Source organism: Alosa sapidissima, chromosome 8, assembly GCF_018492685.1.
Source record: "Alosa sapidissima isolate fAloSap1 chromosome 8, fAloSap1.pri, whole genome shotgun sequence".
NCBI classification, from domain to species: Eukaryota; Metazoa; Chordata; class Actinopteri; order Clupeiformes; family Clupeidae; genus Alosa; species Alosa sapidissima.
In genome coordinates this window covers 4922644-4940586 of record NC_055964.1, presented here as the reverse complement: position 1 = coordinate 4940586, position 17943 = coordinate 4922644, and the positions used below count along the sequence as shown (strand labels likewise).

The 17943-nt window shown below is 44.4% G+C and overlaps 1 protein-coding gene across 1 annotated transcript in view; it reads right to left on the bottom strand.

The window, feature by feature from the left end:
• nos1 (nitric oxide synthase 1 (neuronal)) overlaps positions 1-17943 on the bottom strand; it is a 50009-nt gene that overhangs the window by 2130 nt on the left and 29936 nt on the right. Inside the window, exons 18-27 of the mRNA XM_042101814.1 lie at positions 17338-17512; positions 17074-17212; positions 16864-16942; positions 16222-16415; positions 15792-15961; positions 12186-12396; positions 1631-1718; positions 1204-1325; positions 941-1089; positions 458-652 (exon numbers count right to left, since the gene is read on the bottom strand). Coding sequence (XP_041957748.1) covers positions 458-652; positions 941-1089; positions 1204-1325; positions 1631-1718; positions 12186-12396; positions 15792-15961; positions 16222-16415; positions 16864-16942; positions 17074-17212; positions 17338-17512 — 1522 coding nt within the window. The remainder of the gene's footprint in view (positions 1-457; positions 653-940; positions 1090-1203; positions 1326-1630; positions 1719-12185; positions 12397-15791; positions 15962-16221; positions 16416-16863; positions 16943-17073; positions 17213-17337; positions 17513-17943) is intronic.

Below are 17943 nucleotides of genomic sequence, written 5' to 3'. Positions count from 1 at the left end.
TCTTAGCATGGATGACATGAACTGATGTAATAACCTGTTCTGATTAATGTAACATTACGTACACAGCAGTTAACTAAGTGTTCCTGTGGATGTGGAGGGGTTATGTATTGCTTATATGGTCTATGTGGTTATACTGAGACAAGTACATTGTCGTTCAAAAGTTTGGGGTCACTTAAACATGATTTCCATTCCACTCTATCATAGACAGAATACCAGCTGAGGTCAGTTTCATTGTTTTTTTTTAATCAGGGCAGCAGTTTTCAGATTACATTATGTGCTTATATAACTGCAAAAGGGTTCTCCAATATTTTCTCAGTTAGCCTTTTAAAATGAATATTGCATTAGATCAGCCATTTATTTCTACAACAATCATTTACAACATTAATGATGAAAACAAGACATTTCTAAGTGACTCCAAACTTTTGAACGGTAGCGTATATTGTCTACAAGATCTTACTCTGAGCTTGCTGATGTAAAATCCAGCATCCTCCAGTGTCATGTTCCCATGTTGTTTCATGATCTGCTGCACCGTCTTGAGGACGTCTCCAGCCATGCCCACATCCCCACACACATAGATGTGGCCACTCTCCTCCTTTAGGCACTTGTACACAGTCTCTGACAGCTGCTCACGAAGCACATCCTGGACATATTTCTGACAAACAGAGAGATACCGCATCAAGTGAGGAGAGAGAGAAAGAGAAAATTGTGGAATTGTGTTAACAACTACATTTAAAACCTTTGTTAACAAGAAAGATTTGTGTTCTGTATTTCTGAAAAGATTTGGTAAAAGTTTATTGTACAAATTTAGGTTTAATTGCACTGCTGGTTATGCCCATTGGAAATCAGAAGTGAACAAAGCATTCCCAGAACCAATTATCTTTTGAGAGTTGGCATGGTGATAGCCGGACTATATCCATTGATAGCAGAGTTAAATGTTTACCTTTGGTCTTCCTGGTTCTCTTGAGTACGCTGTGTAAAGTTCTTTAAACATGCCCTTGTTTTTTGCCTGGAGGGTCTCCTCCTTGTAGATGTGATCAATCTCTGACTGCCGACACCCAAACACCAGTAGCATGGGACAAGACTTGATCCCTGTGAGGGAGATAGAATGACAATGTGTTCCTCTAATGAGCAGCACATCAACATATAAATATGTATACAATATATCCGTTTCTTAAGCAAGACGGGGGCTGGATGAAAACGCACCCTTGTGCTCGAGATCAAACAGCCTCTGCTGCCAGAAACTTCTGAAGGGGGCAATGCCAGTCCCTGGGCCGACCAGAATGCACGGAACCCTCACATCTTTGGGCATTCGGAATGAGGGAGCACTGAAATGAAACGCCCAAGTCGCTATTCAGATTAGTCTCTCACACACTTTCAAAACACAATGTTACCACAAAACTATTTCAACATGAAGTGATTTACTTATTATTCAGTGCCTAATGTGTATTGTTGATGCTAATTAACTGGCTGATTTCATCTGATTGTAATTAGACATATTAACTATACAAAGACTGCTTAATGATTATTTAATGGTTCTGATGAATGTAACCAGAATATGATGAACTGTAAAGCAAGAAATATAAATAAAATGTAAAACGAATAAAAATAAATCTGAAGATGTGACCATTACCCTCGAACGAAGCAGGGGACCATTTCGTCCGTCTCAATGCTGTTGAGCCAGGAGGAGCACACTCCATGATGGATCGGGCCGTCCCCATCTGTGGGTACCAATTATATACAATTACGCACCAACCCGTTAATACAAACCCACGGTACCTCACATGCTCACTATCTGAGGACATTTGGTAAACGGCAACAATTTAACAAGCAATTATGTGATTATGCACATCATTTCATGTTTATAATGCTTTACAGAGATCGAGAGAGAGAGAGAGGATCGGTGCAAAAGAGATGCTTGTGGGCTGTTTTTTTTTCTCTTTGCGATAGTTAACTGTCAGATCGACGACCCTACTTAATTCCAGACTACAGTTGAAGAGAGAGGTATAGGTGCCTCAGTGGCAGGGGTACTTTTCATACATATGTGTGTGGTAATTACACACTCCCACACGGACCCACTCGTATTGAACCGTGGCGAGCTTGCCTCACGAGCTTGCCCTGATCTGTAATCAAAACATCTCGGAGCAATCAAAGAGAGGAAAAAAGACAGGAAGGAGAAAGAAGAAAGACCGAGGGTGGAACTACTTTTAAAAACAGGGCTACACAAATAACAATTTAAGAGCAGATTGATTACTGGTCAAGAGATACAGTATGATTGACTTAATCTCTGTTTGAACAATTTTGTCCTCATTTATAGAATGTGAGAATCCTAATTTACTAAACACCACTTCACTAGTTCGCCCTTCTATATGATTGCTTCAGCTAGACTAGAATGTATGGGAGAAGTGCGTGTTTGGCAAGGTAGCTGTCCGTGGTCCTGGAGTGCCTGGAGCGGATATCGCGATAGAGCGATGACCGCTTGCACCCCCCTGTGTAAGGAGGATGAGTAACAGGGCAATTGGTGAAATGGAGGAGTAGGGGGAGGAGGGGGGATGATTTCGCGAACGTCGGAGCGTGTGACGTATGGAAAAGGAGGTCGGCTTAAATAGGCCTACCCTGCAGCGGCAGTGGGTGAGTTAATTGCTGTCAATCATCCCGAAGGCTCCACCCGAACTTTGTTTATAAAACATCATTTCACTAGTTCGCCCTTCTATATGATTGCTTCAGCTAGACTAGAATGTATGGGAGAAGTGCGTGTTTGGCAAGGTAGCTGTCCGTGGTCCTGGAGTGCCTGGAGCGGATATCGCGATAGAGCGATGACCGCTTGCACCCCAAAAGATCACAGAGAAAGGCCGCTACCAACTACATAAGTGCTTGCTGAGCGAGTCGTAAATCCGCTAGATGGAGCGGATGTAAGACTGGTAGGCATCCGAGGACCAACGGCCCAGTATTTTAATTTGTTGCTCCGATAAGCCGTTGAGCGCAGCTGTTGTGGCAGCTCCTATCCTGAAGGAGTGTGCGGAGTAGCGATCCGCGGGAAAACCAGATTTGACTAGAATGGTTTTTAAGAGTGTCTGGAATCTGTGGCGAGTGATGGGTAGCCCTTCGTCTGACACGAAGGGCGGGCTAGTAGACGAACCTTGAGCTGACCGATATGAGATGTAGTGAGATAGTTATTGGAAAGGCTGAAGATCTGAGGCGGAGTTAAATGGATATGGAGTGTCCTTTCGGGACTGATCGGTTTTACTCTGTTTGATGGTAAATCGAATGGTGTCTTGGTCTAGCTGCTCTAGATCTGCGATGCACGGGTGGACATCGGGAACGAAGAGAGACGAAGGGCATGTAAACTCGCTACATCTCAGCAGCCCAAAAAGGCCAGTAGAAACATAACGGAGATGGTGGAATCGGAATGCGGTGACATGAACCCTTTGCGAAGGGTAGCGAGGCAGGTGGCGAGAATGCTTGAGGTAATGGGAAGGCGGGAGTCTTGGGGGACTGGATGTTGCCTACGGATACCTTTAATTAACAAGCCTATCCTGGTGTCGGAGAAGGGGCATTCGGAGCCGTGGGGGCGTTTGTAGAAGAAATGAATGCCAGCTAGGTAGACTCTAATGGAAGAGACTTTGATCCCGAGTGAAGTGTGGGCGTAGGTGATAAATGATAATATGGTGACTGCATCGAAACTGGGAAATGGTAGTGAGTGCTTTGCATGGAACTGTTTGAAGCACGACCAAGCAGTCCAGTAGGACTGCATGGTCCTGGGTGCGAGGGCTTGGAGGGCTAGGTCGGCCGTGATGGGCTGAAGATAACTGAGGGGGTGGTTTATAGGAAGATGGTCTCCGAAAAGCTGGGGAGTGGAGTAGGGTACGGGTCCGCCTCTGGAGCCAAGCTTCTGAATCTCTGGAAATTAAGACGAGAAAGAGAGTCAGCAATTTCATTGTGGCAACCGGGGACGTGCGCGGCTCTTATGATGAACTGGTAGCTGGCTGCTATCCAGATTAGACGCCTAATAAGAGGGGAAAGCGCAGGCGATTTTGAGCGCGAGTTATTTATGACGTGCACTACGGCTTCGTTGTCGCTGTGGATTAGCACGCTCTTGGAGGTCCACTCCTTCCCCCAGAGTAGGGCCGCAATGACTACGGGGTAGAGTTCGAACACGGCTGACGATTCGTTTTCCGTTATTAGCGCTCTGAACTCTAGTGGCCAAGGGGATGCAAACCAGCGCCCTTTGAAAAAGCCTCCGAAGCCTATTGAGGGGGCTGCGTCTGTGTACAGCTGGAGGTCTTCTGGATATGATTGGCAGTCGTCGTAGAACATGCACAAACCATTCCATTCGTCTAAAAACATCCTCCAGAGTTTGAGATCGGCCAGGCACTGGGCATCTAGATATACTACGTCTTCGAGAGATGGGGATGCTGAGGCGCAGTTTAGGAGATGCGAGATGAAAGGGCGGCCCTGGGGAATGATTCGCATGGCGAAATTGAGGTGGCCTAGAAGGGAGAGAACTTCTTGTTTGGTGTGAGATGGTGAGGTTATAAACTCGTTCAACAGTAAAGAGATTCTGTCTTTTTTCTCTTTGGGGAGAGATGAAGAGAATTCTTCGGTATCTAAAATGATGCCGAGGAATTCGAGTCTGGATAAGGGACCGCACGTTTTCTCTTCTGAGAGTGGGACTCCCAGTTTGTTGAATACGTCAGTTAGCGTAGAGATGCCTAGGGCCGGTGGGTAGGAATGGGGGATAACTACTAGAAAGTCGTCCAGAAGATGAACGAGAAATGGGAGCTTATAGTTATTTAGGAGAATCCAGCACAGGGCTTCTGATAGCGTATCGAAAATTTTGGGACTGCTGCGGCAGCCGAAGGTGAGGCGAACTGCAAAATAGTATCTCCTATGCCATTTGACTCCGAAGAGGTGCCAGAATTCGAGATCAATGGGCATGACTTTGAAGGCTGAGGTGATGTCCGCTTTAGCTAGCCAGCAACGTCTACCTGCCTTTTTGATCAGAGCGATAGCGTCATCGACAGAGTGGTAGTGCAGCGAGAACTCTTCTAGTGGAATCAGACTGTTAATGCTGGGAGTGGTACTATTGTGCGGAGCTGAGAGGTCGATGATAAGTCTCTTTTTTCCTGAGTATTTGCGCGTAGCTACGCCTATGGGGTTGATCCTGTAGCCTGGGAATGGAGGCATGGTGAACGGACCGATCGTAAAACCAGATTCGACCTCTTTGCTTAGGAGTGAGGTGACTACCTCCGGATCTTTGACGGCAGATTGTAGGTTTTTACAAACGAAAGACTCTGTAGGTCTTGCTAAAACACCTGGATGGAACCCGTGCTTCAACCCTGAAGTCAAATAATCGCAAAATCCCCTATTTGGATTGGACTGAAGTTCTGAATGGAGAGCAGAAACAATGATTGGAGTAGAGAGATACTTTAAACTTTTTATATATATGTTCTTGAGTGCGGAACAGACTGACTTGGCATGGGCGCCTGCGCAGTAGCTGCAAACGTGGAGGTAACGGCAGGAGGATTGGCGACACTGAGCGAAGTTAAATCTTCGACAGATTTTCTCGACCTTTCCAGGAACGCTCGTCCTCTTCCCTGGCTTCCCCTGCCGTAGCATCGGGGATGCGGGGAACATAGGAAGAGGATTTAGGGGCTGTGGAGCTGGTGCTGGGGAATTGATGGTCGGGGTTGACTAGTGGACACTCGGCCGCGCCGTGACTGGGGCTATTGCAGAGGGGACAAGATGGCTTAAGTCCTAGGAAAACGCGGTTATGGAGCTCCATATCGAGCGCGCCCCAGTAGGGGTTTTAGTTCCAGAGGCCGACTCTGGCAGCGCATTTTGCTGAAAACAGCCGGTGGTAGCCTACGTATGAAAATGAGCTCCACCGTAGGATACGGCTAGGCCGGCGATGATGGCCGGGTAGTCATTTAGCTTAGTCATCTGCGTCGACTGGAGAACACGAAACAGACGACTTCTGTGTAGTTGGCAAAAGCTATGGTGAACTCGGGAAATGACAGGGTTTTTTGATGCTGGGCCAGAATCTTTTTTTTTTTTTTTTTTTTTTTTTTTAGAGAAAAACCAGTTCGCCGCAAACTAGATCCCGGTTATGAGAGGGAATAGGAAGGGAGGGAAGAATGGTAGAAAGGTCTACGTCTGCACCTGACAAGATGAGGTTCCTGGTGGGCGCTGTGACGGGTGGTGGTTCGAATGCTGCAGCGTGAGGAGGCGGTGGCAGGGCCTGTGCTGTGGCTAAAGAGTAGTTTTGCTGCCGGAACGGGACGTCGTGGTCCGAAGCACTCGCGGAGTGCTGATGACCCGCTGCTGCGGGCTGGTCTAGCGCGGAGCCGGGGAAGAGATGGGAAGGGAGAAGAGGGGGGAGGGAGGGAGCGGTCGCTGACGCGACCGGAAGGGGAGCAACCTGGGACAGGGTCGCGGGAAGTGGGACGGGGAAGGAAAGAGGGTTAGGGGGGAGTAGCGACGCTGTCGCTATCGGCGCCGACTAAGACCAGGTGCTCGCTAACTCATAAGAGAGATGGGGAGCTAGTGAGGTGACTCTTCGAGCTGACGCTTCGTGAGTTGAGGCGTGCTGTACAGACGTGGCTCCCGGGATGGAAAGGGGAGGGGGAGAGGGGGGAGGGAGGGAGCAGTCGTCGGAACGACTGGAGGTGGGGCGGGCCTGGACCGAGTCCTGGCTAGGGGAGGTGGATGGGGGAGGGAAAGAAGGAGTGGGGGGGGGGGAGTAGCGACGCTGTCGCTACCGGGGCCGTCTGGAAAAGTGGGGCTGGACCCGGAAATACGGCGGAGATCCGGCGGGAATGGGCCTGAGCCGCTGACGTGGCAGTGGCTGTGGCTGAAGCAGCGGAATGATACGCTCTGAAGCGTGTGGTGCCGGAAAGTGCTGTCGGCGTGCCCGGTTCGCGAGGTGGCTGGTGGTGTGTGCTTCGTCCGGCTGAATGGCCGGCGGAAGGAACCGCGTCGGGATGCCAGAAGGAGCAGCTTGCTTCCTGGTCTGGGGAGGAAAACAAAGTGAGGGAGCGGGAGGGCGAAAAGACCGGGTTATCCGACTGCGTTAGAAGGCGGAGGAGATGGAACTTCCTATCCGACATGCGGCATCGCGATGCCGCGGGAATGGAGAGTGCTGCGGATGCGAGCCACTGTCCAGTGGGTAGGGTCAACGCCTTGCTGGCGCTGGGTGGATTTCCAGTTCCATGAGAGCTGTCTTGTCAATGCGAACGATACGCAGACTGAATGATTTCGCGAACGTCGGAGCGTGTGACGTATGGAAAAGGAGGTCGGCTTAAATAGGCCTACCCTGCAGCGGCAGTGGGTGAGTTAATTGCTGTCAATCATCCCGAAGGCTCCACCCGAACTTTGTTTATAAAACATCATTTACTGCTCCAACCTATCCACAACAATTTAGATAGCCTCTGCTGAGGAGCCTAACCTATCTAACTTCCTCTAGCTATTAAGATACAGAGAAGAGTTGGGATTTGCTTTTTTGTGTGTAAACTGTGAAATATTTTACATACAGTACAGATCGACATACATGGAATCGAGCATTTTGTTTTGAAAAACAGTATTTTGTCTGTAGTGTCTGTCCAAAGTCCATGCAGTGAAGTTCACTGCTACCAAAACTACATGAATTCAGACCAACAGCATACTGAGGATTGCTTTATCTCTTTATGGCTTTATTACTGCTGCTTAACATAACAACACAAGGTGTTAAATTTTTGAATTTTTTAACCTTTCCTGCTAATTATCAAAGATTAGAAAGAAAAACATAACAAAATAAAACAGAAAACTAAACATTCCTGTGCGCCATCAGAACACAAAAGAGTTCTGTGTTCAACACATAGCCATGGGGACATCTGTGAGGCGATTTGTTGAGCATGTTCAATCAAGGCCGTAGTCATGATGTCAACATTGGGGGGGACCAAATCTGTGGTGGGGTCTTAGAGACCCCCAAACAGAATTTCAATACATTTCCTACCATGCAAAAATATTATTAAAAATCACAACAGTCAATTAGGGTATTCCAAACTTTTGACAGACATAGGCATGGCATGGATGGATGGATGGATGGATGGATGGATGGATGGATGGATTATGAACCCCTGGGCACAGATGCCCCCCCCCCCCCTCCTCCTCCTCCAGATAGACGGGTCCTGAGGCATTCTCCCACAAAATATTTTTATTTTTTTTAAAAATGACCCTTTAAATGATGACTTCTGGTGAGTTTTGTGAAAAGAGAAGGGTGGAGAAGGCCCAGTAAGCCCATTCAGTAATCCATCCCTAGACCTGTATTATGACTCCATTTGTCTTCAAAATGTATACTTTTATACAAAAGTAAAAGGAATTACAAACTAGAGTATCTTTGTTAAACTCTATATTACACAGAATGTGGTTCTCTGACTTATTACTTACACTTTTTTTAACTAAGGCTTAGACTCATAGGTTTGGACCTATAGCCTAATAAGATTTTGTCTTTTAATTTAGATTTTATTATGCTGGCGGCTAACACAATTTTAACGTAGTTTGAAGGACAGGGGCCTCATTTATAACGCGTTCTTACGCACAGATTTGATCTTAGACCGTGCGTACGCTCAAATCCATGCCAACGCTCAGATTTATAAAAACCATCTTTGACGTGAAAAAGTGCTTATCTCCACGTCAGGTTCAAACTTGACATACGACCATTTCCTTGTGGTAATACCTGGGTACTGCAAGTAATCTGAGGTCCAAGTGCGATGCATTTTCAAAATTCCAAGACCAACGATCTCATGTCTTTCTTTGCCATATGCATGATCAATATCAGAAGAATTTTAAAGACGTTTTTGGACGCAGCTTAATGTTTCATGGTTTGGCATAAAACTGCTAATGAGAACTATAGCCCACTTATGAAAGTGAAAAGACGTATCCCTGCTGAAAAAAAACAGCTAGAAACCATCTTATGCTGGTAGCTGGTTTTAGCTGGTCTTTGATGGTTTTCTTACAGCTCTTGCTTGTCTTTGCTGGTGTAGCTGGTTGGACCACCAGCTGGATATGCTGGCGTGACCATCTGAGGAAGCTGGTCATGCTGGTTTGACCAGCCTGTCGTGTGGGATACAGCTGGTGCAAGATGGTCATGCTGGTGACCAGCCTGCCAAGCTTGACATTGTTGGTGTAAGATGGTCATGCTGGTTTGACCAACATAAGCTGGCACGGCCAGTTAAACCAGCAGTGTAGACCAGCAACACCAGCTAAAATGACCAGCTTGAGGTGGTACGACAAGCAAAACCAGCTGAATTACCATCGTTAGGTGGGTAAACCAGCTGAAGGTATGTTTTCGCAAGAGATTTGCTAGTCTAGCTGGTCAACCATCATAGGGTGGTCAAACAAGCTGGTTAACAAGCTGGTCAACCAGCAAACCACCTTTAGCTGGTCAGGCTGTTTTTTTCAGCAGGGATAGCTTACTTATTTCGCAATATCTAAAAAAAAAAAAACACCAAGACCTACGATAGAATAATTGAAACATTCTTACAGGTGATCTAGTATATTTAGTGATCTCTCCAATCTAATATTGACCCTCAAATGTCCAATTGCCCTCGTTTAGGAGAGGAAGGCATTCAAAAAGGCATTCGAACAGTTTGATAATGTTGGAGGTTATTGTGCAGTATTGGGAATATAGGATAGTATTTGATCATACAGTTTTGAATGTTAAAAGTGAATAAACTTTTGTGAGAGGTAGATAAACTCTAATAAGAGGTGGGTAGGCCTAAACTCTATTTCTGAAATTTCAGAGGTGGATAAGCTGCGTTTACTCACGTTTAGCCTCCACTACATCCTAATTTGCGCTCATAGGCCTATTCCCAGCTTCGTAACAGAAAGGTAATATTTGACTGTAAGCTATACAATGTAGGCTATAGATATTTTATATCATATATAGCCTACACAACCAAGGGACGGAAGTTATCCTCTGAAACCAGGGCATCTTCATATTTAGTGTTGTGTCGGAGTTGCGTAAAGAGGTGCAGAGCGCGCACCTGTTTGCTTTTTTTGACTGGCAGTGCCCAAGATCAGATGACAATACGTGAGTTGAATAATGTAGGATAAAATATAAAGGTAAGCCTAAAGCAAACAATAAAGGACAATGTTTAAGGCATTGGACATTATTGAAAGAAAATGATAGCAAAGATATGCAGAATGAATGAATAATGAACGGCGAACTAGGCTACTTTTTCAGCAAAAACATAGCCTACCCTAAAAGAAACGTTAAGCCTACATGACATATCACGCTTATAATTTAGTCCTCTGTTTTGTAGGCTAAATCAGCATATTACCCTGGGTCATATTGGAAACGTACAGTAGCCTACTGTACCATAACGTACAGGAGTGTAAAGGCCTAGAGGTCTTTCCTTCATAAGCTAGGCCTACCCATTTTTTTTTCTACAAAGTAGGCCTAAACATACAAAATGTTTATTATTCACATTACTGCAAGCAAAAGGAATGAAAGCGAGCAGAGGACAATGGACATGGATGCATACGATCTCTTTCCAGAAAGCTTTGCTGGAAAAAAACATAATTAGTTAAGATATTCGAACTGACGCATATAGGCTAGTTAACATCAGATGGCATAGGCTAGGCCTATACAATGTTTTCAATATCTAATTTTACATAAGCTACAGCTTTTAGGCCATTGATTTCATTTAAACATATGCTAATGATATTGATGAGGGGGTGTTTACAAGGCGGAGACCTAAAACCATCCGGCTGCGCACAAGTTGACGTTCATTTGTGATTTATAATGGGCACATCTGGAAGGGTGGCGTACGCACGTTTTTTTGTGCGTACGTTCGTTTTCTCTGAATCACACGTACGATCATTTCAGAAATGATCTAAGATCAAATGAAGGATGGTTTCTACGCAACCCTTTTATAAATGAGGCCCCAGGATTCAGGAATGGGCTACTAAGACAGGCCCCTCTTCTGTCTGACTCCTCATGTTACCCCCTGCATTATAGACTGGCTTCTGACAGAAATTGTGTTTTGTGCCAACATGTAGAAACACTAGGCCTACTACAGCCTTTAATTGATGAATGGAGGTGCAAATTCCTTTCTTTGGCGATTCACATTAACTGTAGGCTATTACCGCCAGTGCATTGTAAAAGTTTTTTCCAACTTGTGTGCCGTCGCCACATTTAATTCTTTTTTTTACTTTTAATTACTACTAGCATATGAATGCATTATTTATGTTGAAAGACATGTGAAAGAAATGAATGACTCAGGCTTGCACAAATTCATCATTTAAAATAAAATGTTTCACTTTTGCTATCATTGCGAAAATAGGCTACAATATGGAAAATGTTTCAAAGTTCCCTTTGAGTCTGATCGGCCCCAAAAATGTATGGGATTTCCTTAGCCTGTGCTACACCTTTCCAACAAGTTTTGTAAAAATTGTACCGGTAGCTGCGATATTGTTGACAGCCCTACCTCACCGCAGTAGGGTGCAGTAAATGGTATAAATAGCTTTTGATAGCGCACGTCACTAATGAAAAACGGAAAACCACCAGGACAAACCACTCCGGGGTGTAGGCTACTCTGGAACCATCACTAGGTCACTAATTTTTGCATTATTTACGTTTGATTACATTTCAGATGGCGGTGCGTGTTGGTTTCCTGTAGGCCTAGTATAACGCTTTTTTCTGTCTTTATTTTTCTATGTCCGTATATTGGGGGGGACATTTTGGTCATATTTGAATATTGGGGGGGACACGTCCCCCTCAATGTCTATGGTGACTACGGCCCTGTGTTCAATCATTCTCTGATAGTCCTGTAAATTACTGGCATAGGATCTGTTCACAGACTGGAATGGTATCCATAGCGATAAGCATCTTAGGATTCCCTGGCAAAGCAGGGAGTTGTGCACACAGACACATGGTGCCTGTTGTTATTCAACATACTCCGTTTCATTGTCACTTTATTCTAGACTGTTCTACTGTTTCTTTTTCACTATACTATTCATATTTGCCTCACTATACTAGTCAGCTGTTTTCTACTCCAATTTTAGATGCAGTTCTATGCTTTTCTATACATTTTGCTTTTCTGTTTCAGTGTCATCCTATTCTATTCTATTCCATTCAATTCAATTCTATTGTATTCTCTATGTCAGTGTTATTGTATTCCGTCATACCGTATATCCATGCTTACCTCTTGTGAGGTAGGACACCACGGCCACGGTGAGGTGGATCTCCCCAGGGTAGAGGTCGGGGGAGGAGCTGATGGAGTAGTAGCGCGGCTGGAGGAGAGACAGCTGGGTGAGCAGGAGGGTGGAGGGGATCTGCAGCGAGGGGAACTCCTCTAGCACCTCCACCAGGGTGGGGTTATTGTACCACTTCCACTCCTCGTACTCCTGTAGACCCTGAGCATACACACACACACAAACACAAAAACCCACACAAGCAGCGAGAATTAAAAACTACAGTTTTAAGTATTGCTCTAGCTAATATGATTATGTTTGTGGTTTGTGGACACTTTTGTACAAAGTCACTTACAGTTACATCAATAAACATTACATTACCATTCAAATTAACATTTTGAAGTATAGTCATGTCGCCAAAATAAAGCAGTAGTAATAGACTATGTAACATATACCACAACTCTGTAAGAATGAATTAGTAAGATACAACGTAAGATGTGTCTATAGACGCTTTTTGAGGATACCAAAACTATCGCTAGCATGAAGAGCAGTGGGTAAATCATTCCACCAATGAGGAATCGCAAAAGAAAAGAGTCTTGAGTGTTGATGGAAAGCCAACATATCAGACACTCCTCAGAGGACTGCAGTAGGCTGTATCATGGAATTGAGAAAGCAAAATGCAGATCCAGTAAGTATACTATAGGCCCGAGTGAGGGATTTTAATTTAACTCTGGCTACTATAGGAAGGCAATTAAGAGTAACTAACAGAGGAGTTACGCGCGTCTTCTTTGGCTGATTAGACCAGATGCATTTTGAATAATCTGTAATGGTCTCAATACACACGTTGGTAAGCCAGCTAACAATGAATTGCAATAGTCCAGTTGGGAAAGATCCATGACCTGCACAAAAAGTTGTGTGCATATTGTGTTAGATAAGGTCTGATCTTATCCTTTGTATAGGATAAACATACATGACTTTGTGATTGAGGCTACATACATGCTCAGAGAAAATCTGTCGGTCATTAATTGTGACACCCAAGTTATGTGCCGTTTTAACTAGGATCAGTGAAGATAAATCAAGCTGGATGCTGATCTGTTGAGGAACAGCTGTATTAGCTGGGAATACCAGAAGTTCAGTTTTGGAGAGATTGAGCTGAATCTGCCAATCTTTCACCTAGACCAGAGGCATGCAAAAGTCTGACCTGAAATAGTAGTCATCAGGTGGGAAAGACAGGTAAAGTTAAGCATTATCCACATAACCGTGATAAGCAAATCTGTGGGAGTAACTAATTGCACCTAAGGAGTAAATGGAGAACAGAAAGGGCCCAAGAACTGATCCCTGAGGTACACCTGAGGTGAGGTTGTGAGACTTTGATAGCTGTCCTAACCAAGACTGAATGAACATCCTTTGAGGTGGGATGCAAACCAATTACGAGCTTTCCCAGGGATTTTCTGGGATGGGTGCAAAACACCTGCCCTGCTTCACCCAGGTACTGCACATTGGTGGTGATTGAGGATTGTAGATTGAGGATTTTTTCTAGCCTGGATGCCAGTAAACTTAGCACCGCCAACAACATTTGAGGTCGGGAGGTTCGGTCTGAACTTGTTTCGTTGTGGAGCAACTATGCCCGAACCAGAGCGGTTCGGACCAGAAGAACTCCAGAAGAGTGGTTTTGTTCAGAGCTGAAATTGCAACTGTGTTTGACAGAGGACAGATGTAGGTTGCTAGTGACAAATTATTAGATTCCAGTATGGTACAATCTCTTTGTAAATGACGGGTATGGTATGGCCTATGGACTCCATAGTGCCCCCTTATTTCACTTAGTCTTGTGGTTGGCATATACTTTTAGCTACGCACACCAAATGTTGTAGGTGCGTGTAACTCCCCAAGACGAACAACTTTGTCAAATATGTACATTGCATTAGCCACACCCAACAGGAAGTGAGATATTTGGGATTTTGTGCGTTGTGACACATGGTTAATTTTGACGTAATTCTCCTAGACGATTTATCTGATTCATGTCAAATATGGTACACATCATGTCAAAATGTTGCTGATTCTAAATTGAATAGCTTTTTTTTTATTATGTTGTAATATGCAGAAATGGCGATTTGATCAATTTGCATACCTCGCCACATAAACAGGAAATGTGTGATACATTTGCCATGCATTTTTTGACAAGGCTCAAACCTTACAGATTATGGTGATGATGATATTCACATGCCTACAGTGCATGTCATATTTCACTGTAAATCACTTTGGATAGTGATATAATTGCAATGTGCTAGTGTTGTTGGTGGTGCATTTGTTACACTGTTATTACACAGCACAGCATAACACACTGATTATGATGTTGTAATACCACCTATTCCTGACCAAAGAGGACTTTTCAAGTCAATGAAGGATGTTTAACCACATAACTCTTGATTCATTGTAACTATCTATATGCATAGTGTAATATATTGAATAATAAAGAATCACAGCATATCAATACTTTCAGTTTGCATATAACAAAGGTTAGCATTAGTTCAGATGTTATGGTGAGGTTTGTAAGTACAGAGCATCAAAACACTGTACAATTATTATTAGTGTACTTAGTGACCTAGAAGCTATGATAATGCTCAGATTTTGTTGCAGTCTGAAAGAGAAAAACTCTCTCTATCTCTCTCGCTCTCTCTCTCTCTCTGATGTTGCCCCTTCTGCTTAGAGCCTAGCCAAGTATAGAGGGCTTCCAAAGATGACTTTCCGCTACTCATGCGAGCACTGTACGTCTAAATCAGTCATTCATCAGAGACAGAGAGGGAGAGAGAGAGAGAGCTGTGACAACGGCAAAATCTTGCCCAGAACAGTAAACAAGTCGAGGGGGAAGGATCAAGGCTGTGTGTGTTTATTCGCTCCATTCCTCTTCCCTTGTTAAGAATGAGCTGAACCATGTATGCGCATGACTCACGCCCGGCCTACATTTGTTTTTAGAAACGTTGATGTCCACAGTGGGAAGCTGAGCAAGCGAAAGGAAATATGTCTGTGTGTTAAAGAACGCACATCTTGAGTGGCAAGCCGCGAGGTCCTGTAAGGCTTGCATGACGTTGAGTTTGTTTTCAAACTAGCTGCTCATCACAAAGGACATATATTAGGAATTGTCCAGGTTTTGCTCAGAACTTTTTTACAGGCAGACCTTTGATTTGCAATTTTGTAGATTTAAAATTTAGGCTGACATTGTTGTAGGCCTAAGTCCGAGATGAGAAGCCGTATGCAGAAGGTACCAACACAGTAGCTAAGTTTAGAAAGGTCATTGCAAGTCCATGTCATCTAAGGGCCCATTCTGACTCACGTCTGGTTCAGCTACTATCTGTGTATCATATCCAGCCTGTGCTAACATGTACATAAGGAACTTTGTTCAGTTTGTTCACCTTGCAATGAATCGTGATATACTGGAGAAAGAACATGCTCTGCTGTAGTGCATAGGCTACTGTTTATACACTAAAACTTGCGACACAATGGGGACTTTTTATGGTGTTCTATATAGTGAATAAAATGTACAGTTCATAATTTGAAGAGAATTACAAAATGGCTGACTCATTACATAGTTGACCACATGGCTTGGAGATCAGGCCTACCTTACTGAGAACCTCAAGCTTCTTCTTGTGTTTTTCGTTGGTGGTGAGAGAGGCAAACTGCTGCAGGAGCACAGGGGTCGGTGGGGTGGTGATGTCCAGGAAGTACTTAAAGGCCTGGTATATGGTGCAGGGGGGGATGCGGTTCTCATCTGTCCAGTTGCTGATCACCCCTTCAAAGGGGAAACAAGGGGAGATACAGCCGTTATACTTGACCTTTAAAAACAAAATGGAGGCAAACTTACAGGCTAGCTAACAAAGCTAGCGTTGTTAGCCTGTAAGTAGCCCATTCTTATACACTATTATGCCAGACCACACTATTTGATTTATGCTGAATAAGAAAACACAGATATGCTAATCTGCATGATCTAATCAGTTTCCAAATGTCAAAAGTCATGTTGTTGTTGTTGTTATTGTTGTTGCTATCAGTTACCTAAGGCTGTGTTTCTCTCTTCCAGAAACTCCACCCTGACTATTTGATTGACAGGCGGGGCGTCTTCCAGCTTCTCGATGAGAGCCATGACCAAGTCCTCTTGGTTGCCTGGGAAGACGCCCAGATGGTCCCCAGGCTGGTATCTCAGGCTGTCGTGGTTATTTGTGGCGAGCCGCACAACTATGGTGGAGCGCCTGAGAGCAACAGTCAGAATTGAGCAGTGATTAGTGGGCATCACAGTCACACGAGAATTAAGCAGTCTGCCCACACCATATGCTATAGAATTCATTGTTAGCAAGTTGTTGTTTTTTATCCAGGTTGCATATCACATACATTCAAAGCAACACTATGTAGGTTTTTTTACCTTAAAAAATAATGGCTTCAAACTCTTTTTGTTAATACACTGGCTTTTGATAAAATTGAGAATCGAGGCTCTGATAATGCTGATGCACACCCGGAAGGCCTGTAATTGCACTACAGGAAAATTTAAAATGGATTTTTTTTGTCAATTTCTGATGCACTGGGTACCATCCCAATACTAAATGGGTACCCATGGTTGACAACAAAGAGTTTAAATACCATGTTTTACATTGTGTTGTTTTAAGTCTGTCTAGTAAGCACTGCATTGTATAAACAACTTACGTGGATTTCTCACTCTGTAGGTTCTCTCGGACTAACAGCGTGGCACCAGAAACTTTCTTCTTATGAACGGCGAAAAGTGCTACAAAAGGAAGGCATTTGTGTGGCAACTGTCAAACTTTTAAGCGCTGACATCCCATTGCTCATGAAGCTATAATTGGAGCCTTAAAATTGGTCACCTCCATAACATGGCCATGTTGAGCTGCAGCCTACCTTGAGTGAGTGCGGGCGCCTCTGCTGTGTAAGTCAGACGGAACTTGCTCTTTTTCCAGCTCCGGTCATTACTGATGAGCGAGTCGTTTGCCTTCTCGATATTCACATCGTCTCCAACGCAAAAGACGTCACACGCAGCCTGTGTAACCACGCAAACCGTTTTTTTTTTTATTCTGACATTCACTCCTGTAGAATTATCTATTGCCATTGACATTTTTCTTTTTGGAAAAATGTGGGTCTTATTTCATAACCAAAACAAATTACCTTGAAAACCTTCTTGGCCCAGGTTCTGAAAGACTCCTCTTGGCCACACAACTCGTCTCCCTCCCCCATGCGTAGGATGCGCTCACCCCCCAGCTCCTCGAACAGAGTGTCCACGGCGTGGGCAAAGGCGCAGAAGTGTGGGTAGGCCCTGGAGCCAAGGCCAAACACAGAAAACCTGACGGAGAGAGAGAGAGAAAGAGATAGAGATCGAGAGAGAGAGAATGCGACATGGGGGCTGCTATTTATTCTGCCAGGAGATTCGATGTTTTCACACACATAGTACACCATGAATGCCTACAAAGCAACTGCCTTCAGCCCTCAGATCTGGCCAATATCTATTTTAGAGTTGGCACAGATTTACTGAATCAGTTGTGAACTTAACAGGCTGCCCTTTCCCTCCACCAGCCCATCATTTTTTAATTAAATTTTTCTCCTCTCTTTCATTTTCTCTGTGAAGACATGGCTTACAAATGGCTGCAGAGAAAAAGGAAGTGAAGGAAGGAAGGAAGACTAGTTGTCACTGCGGATCAACGCAAGACAACTGACATGACCGGGGTTTCACATTCAGCTGGCCAGCAGACCTGATTTGACCGCGTTGTCCAAACC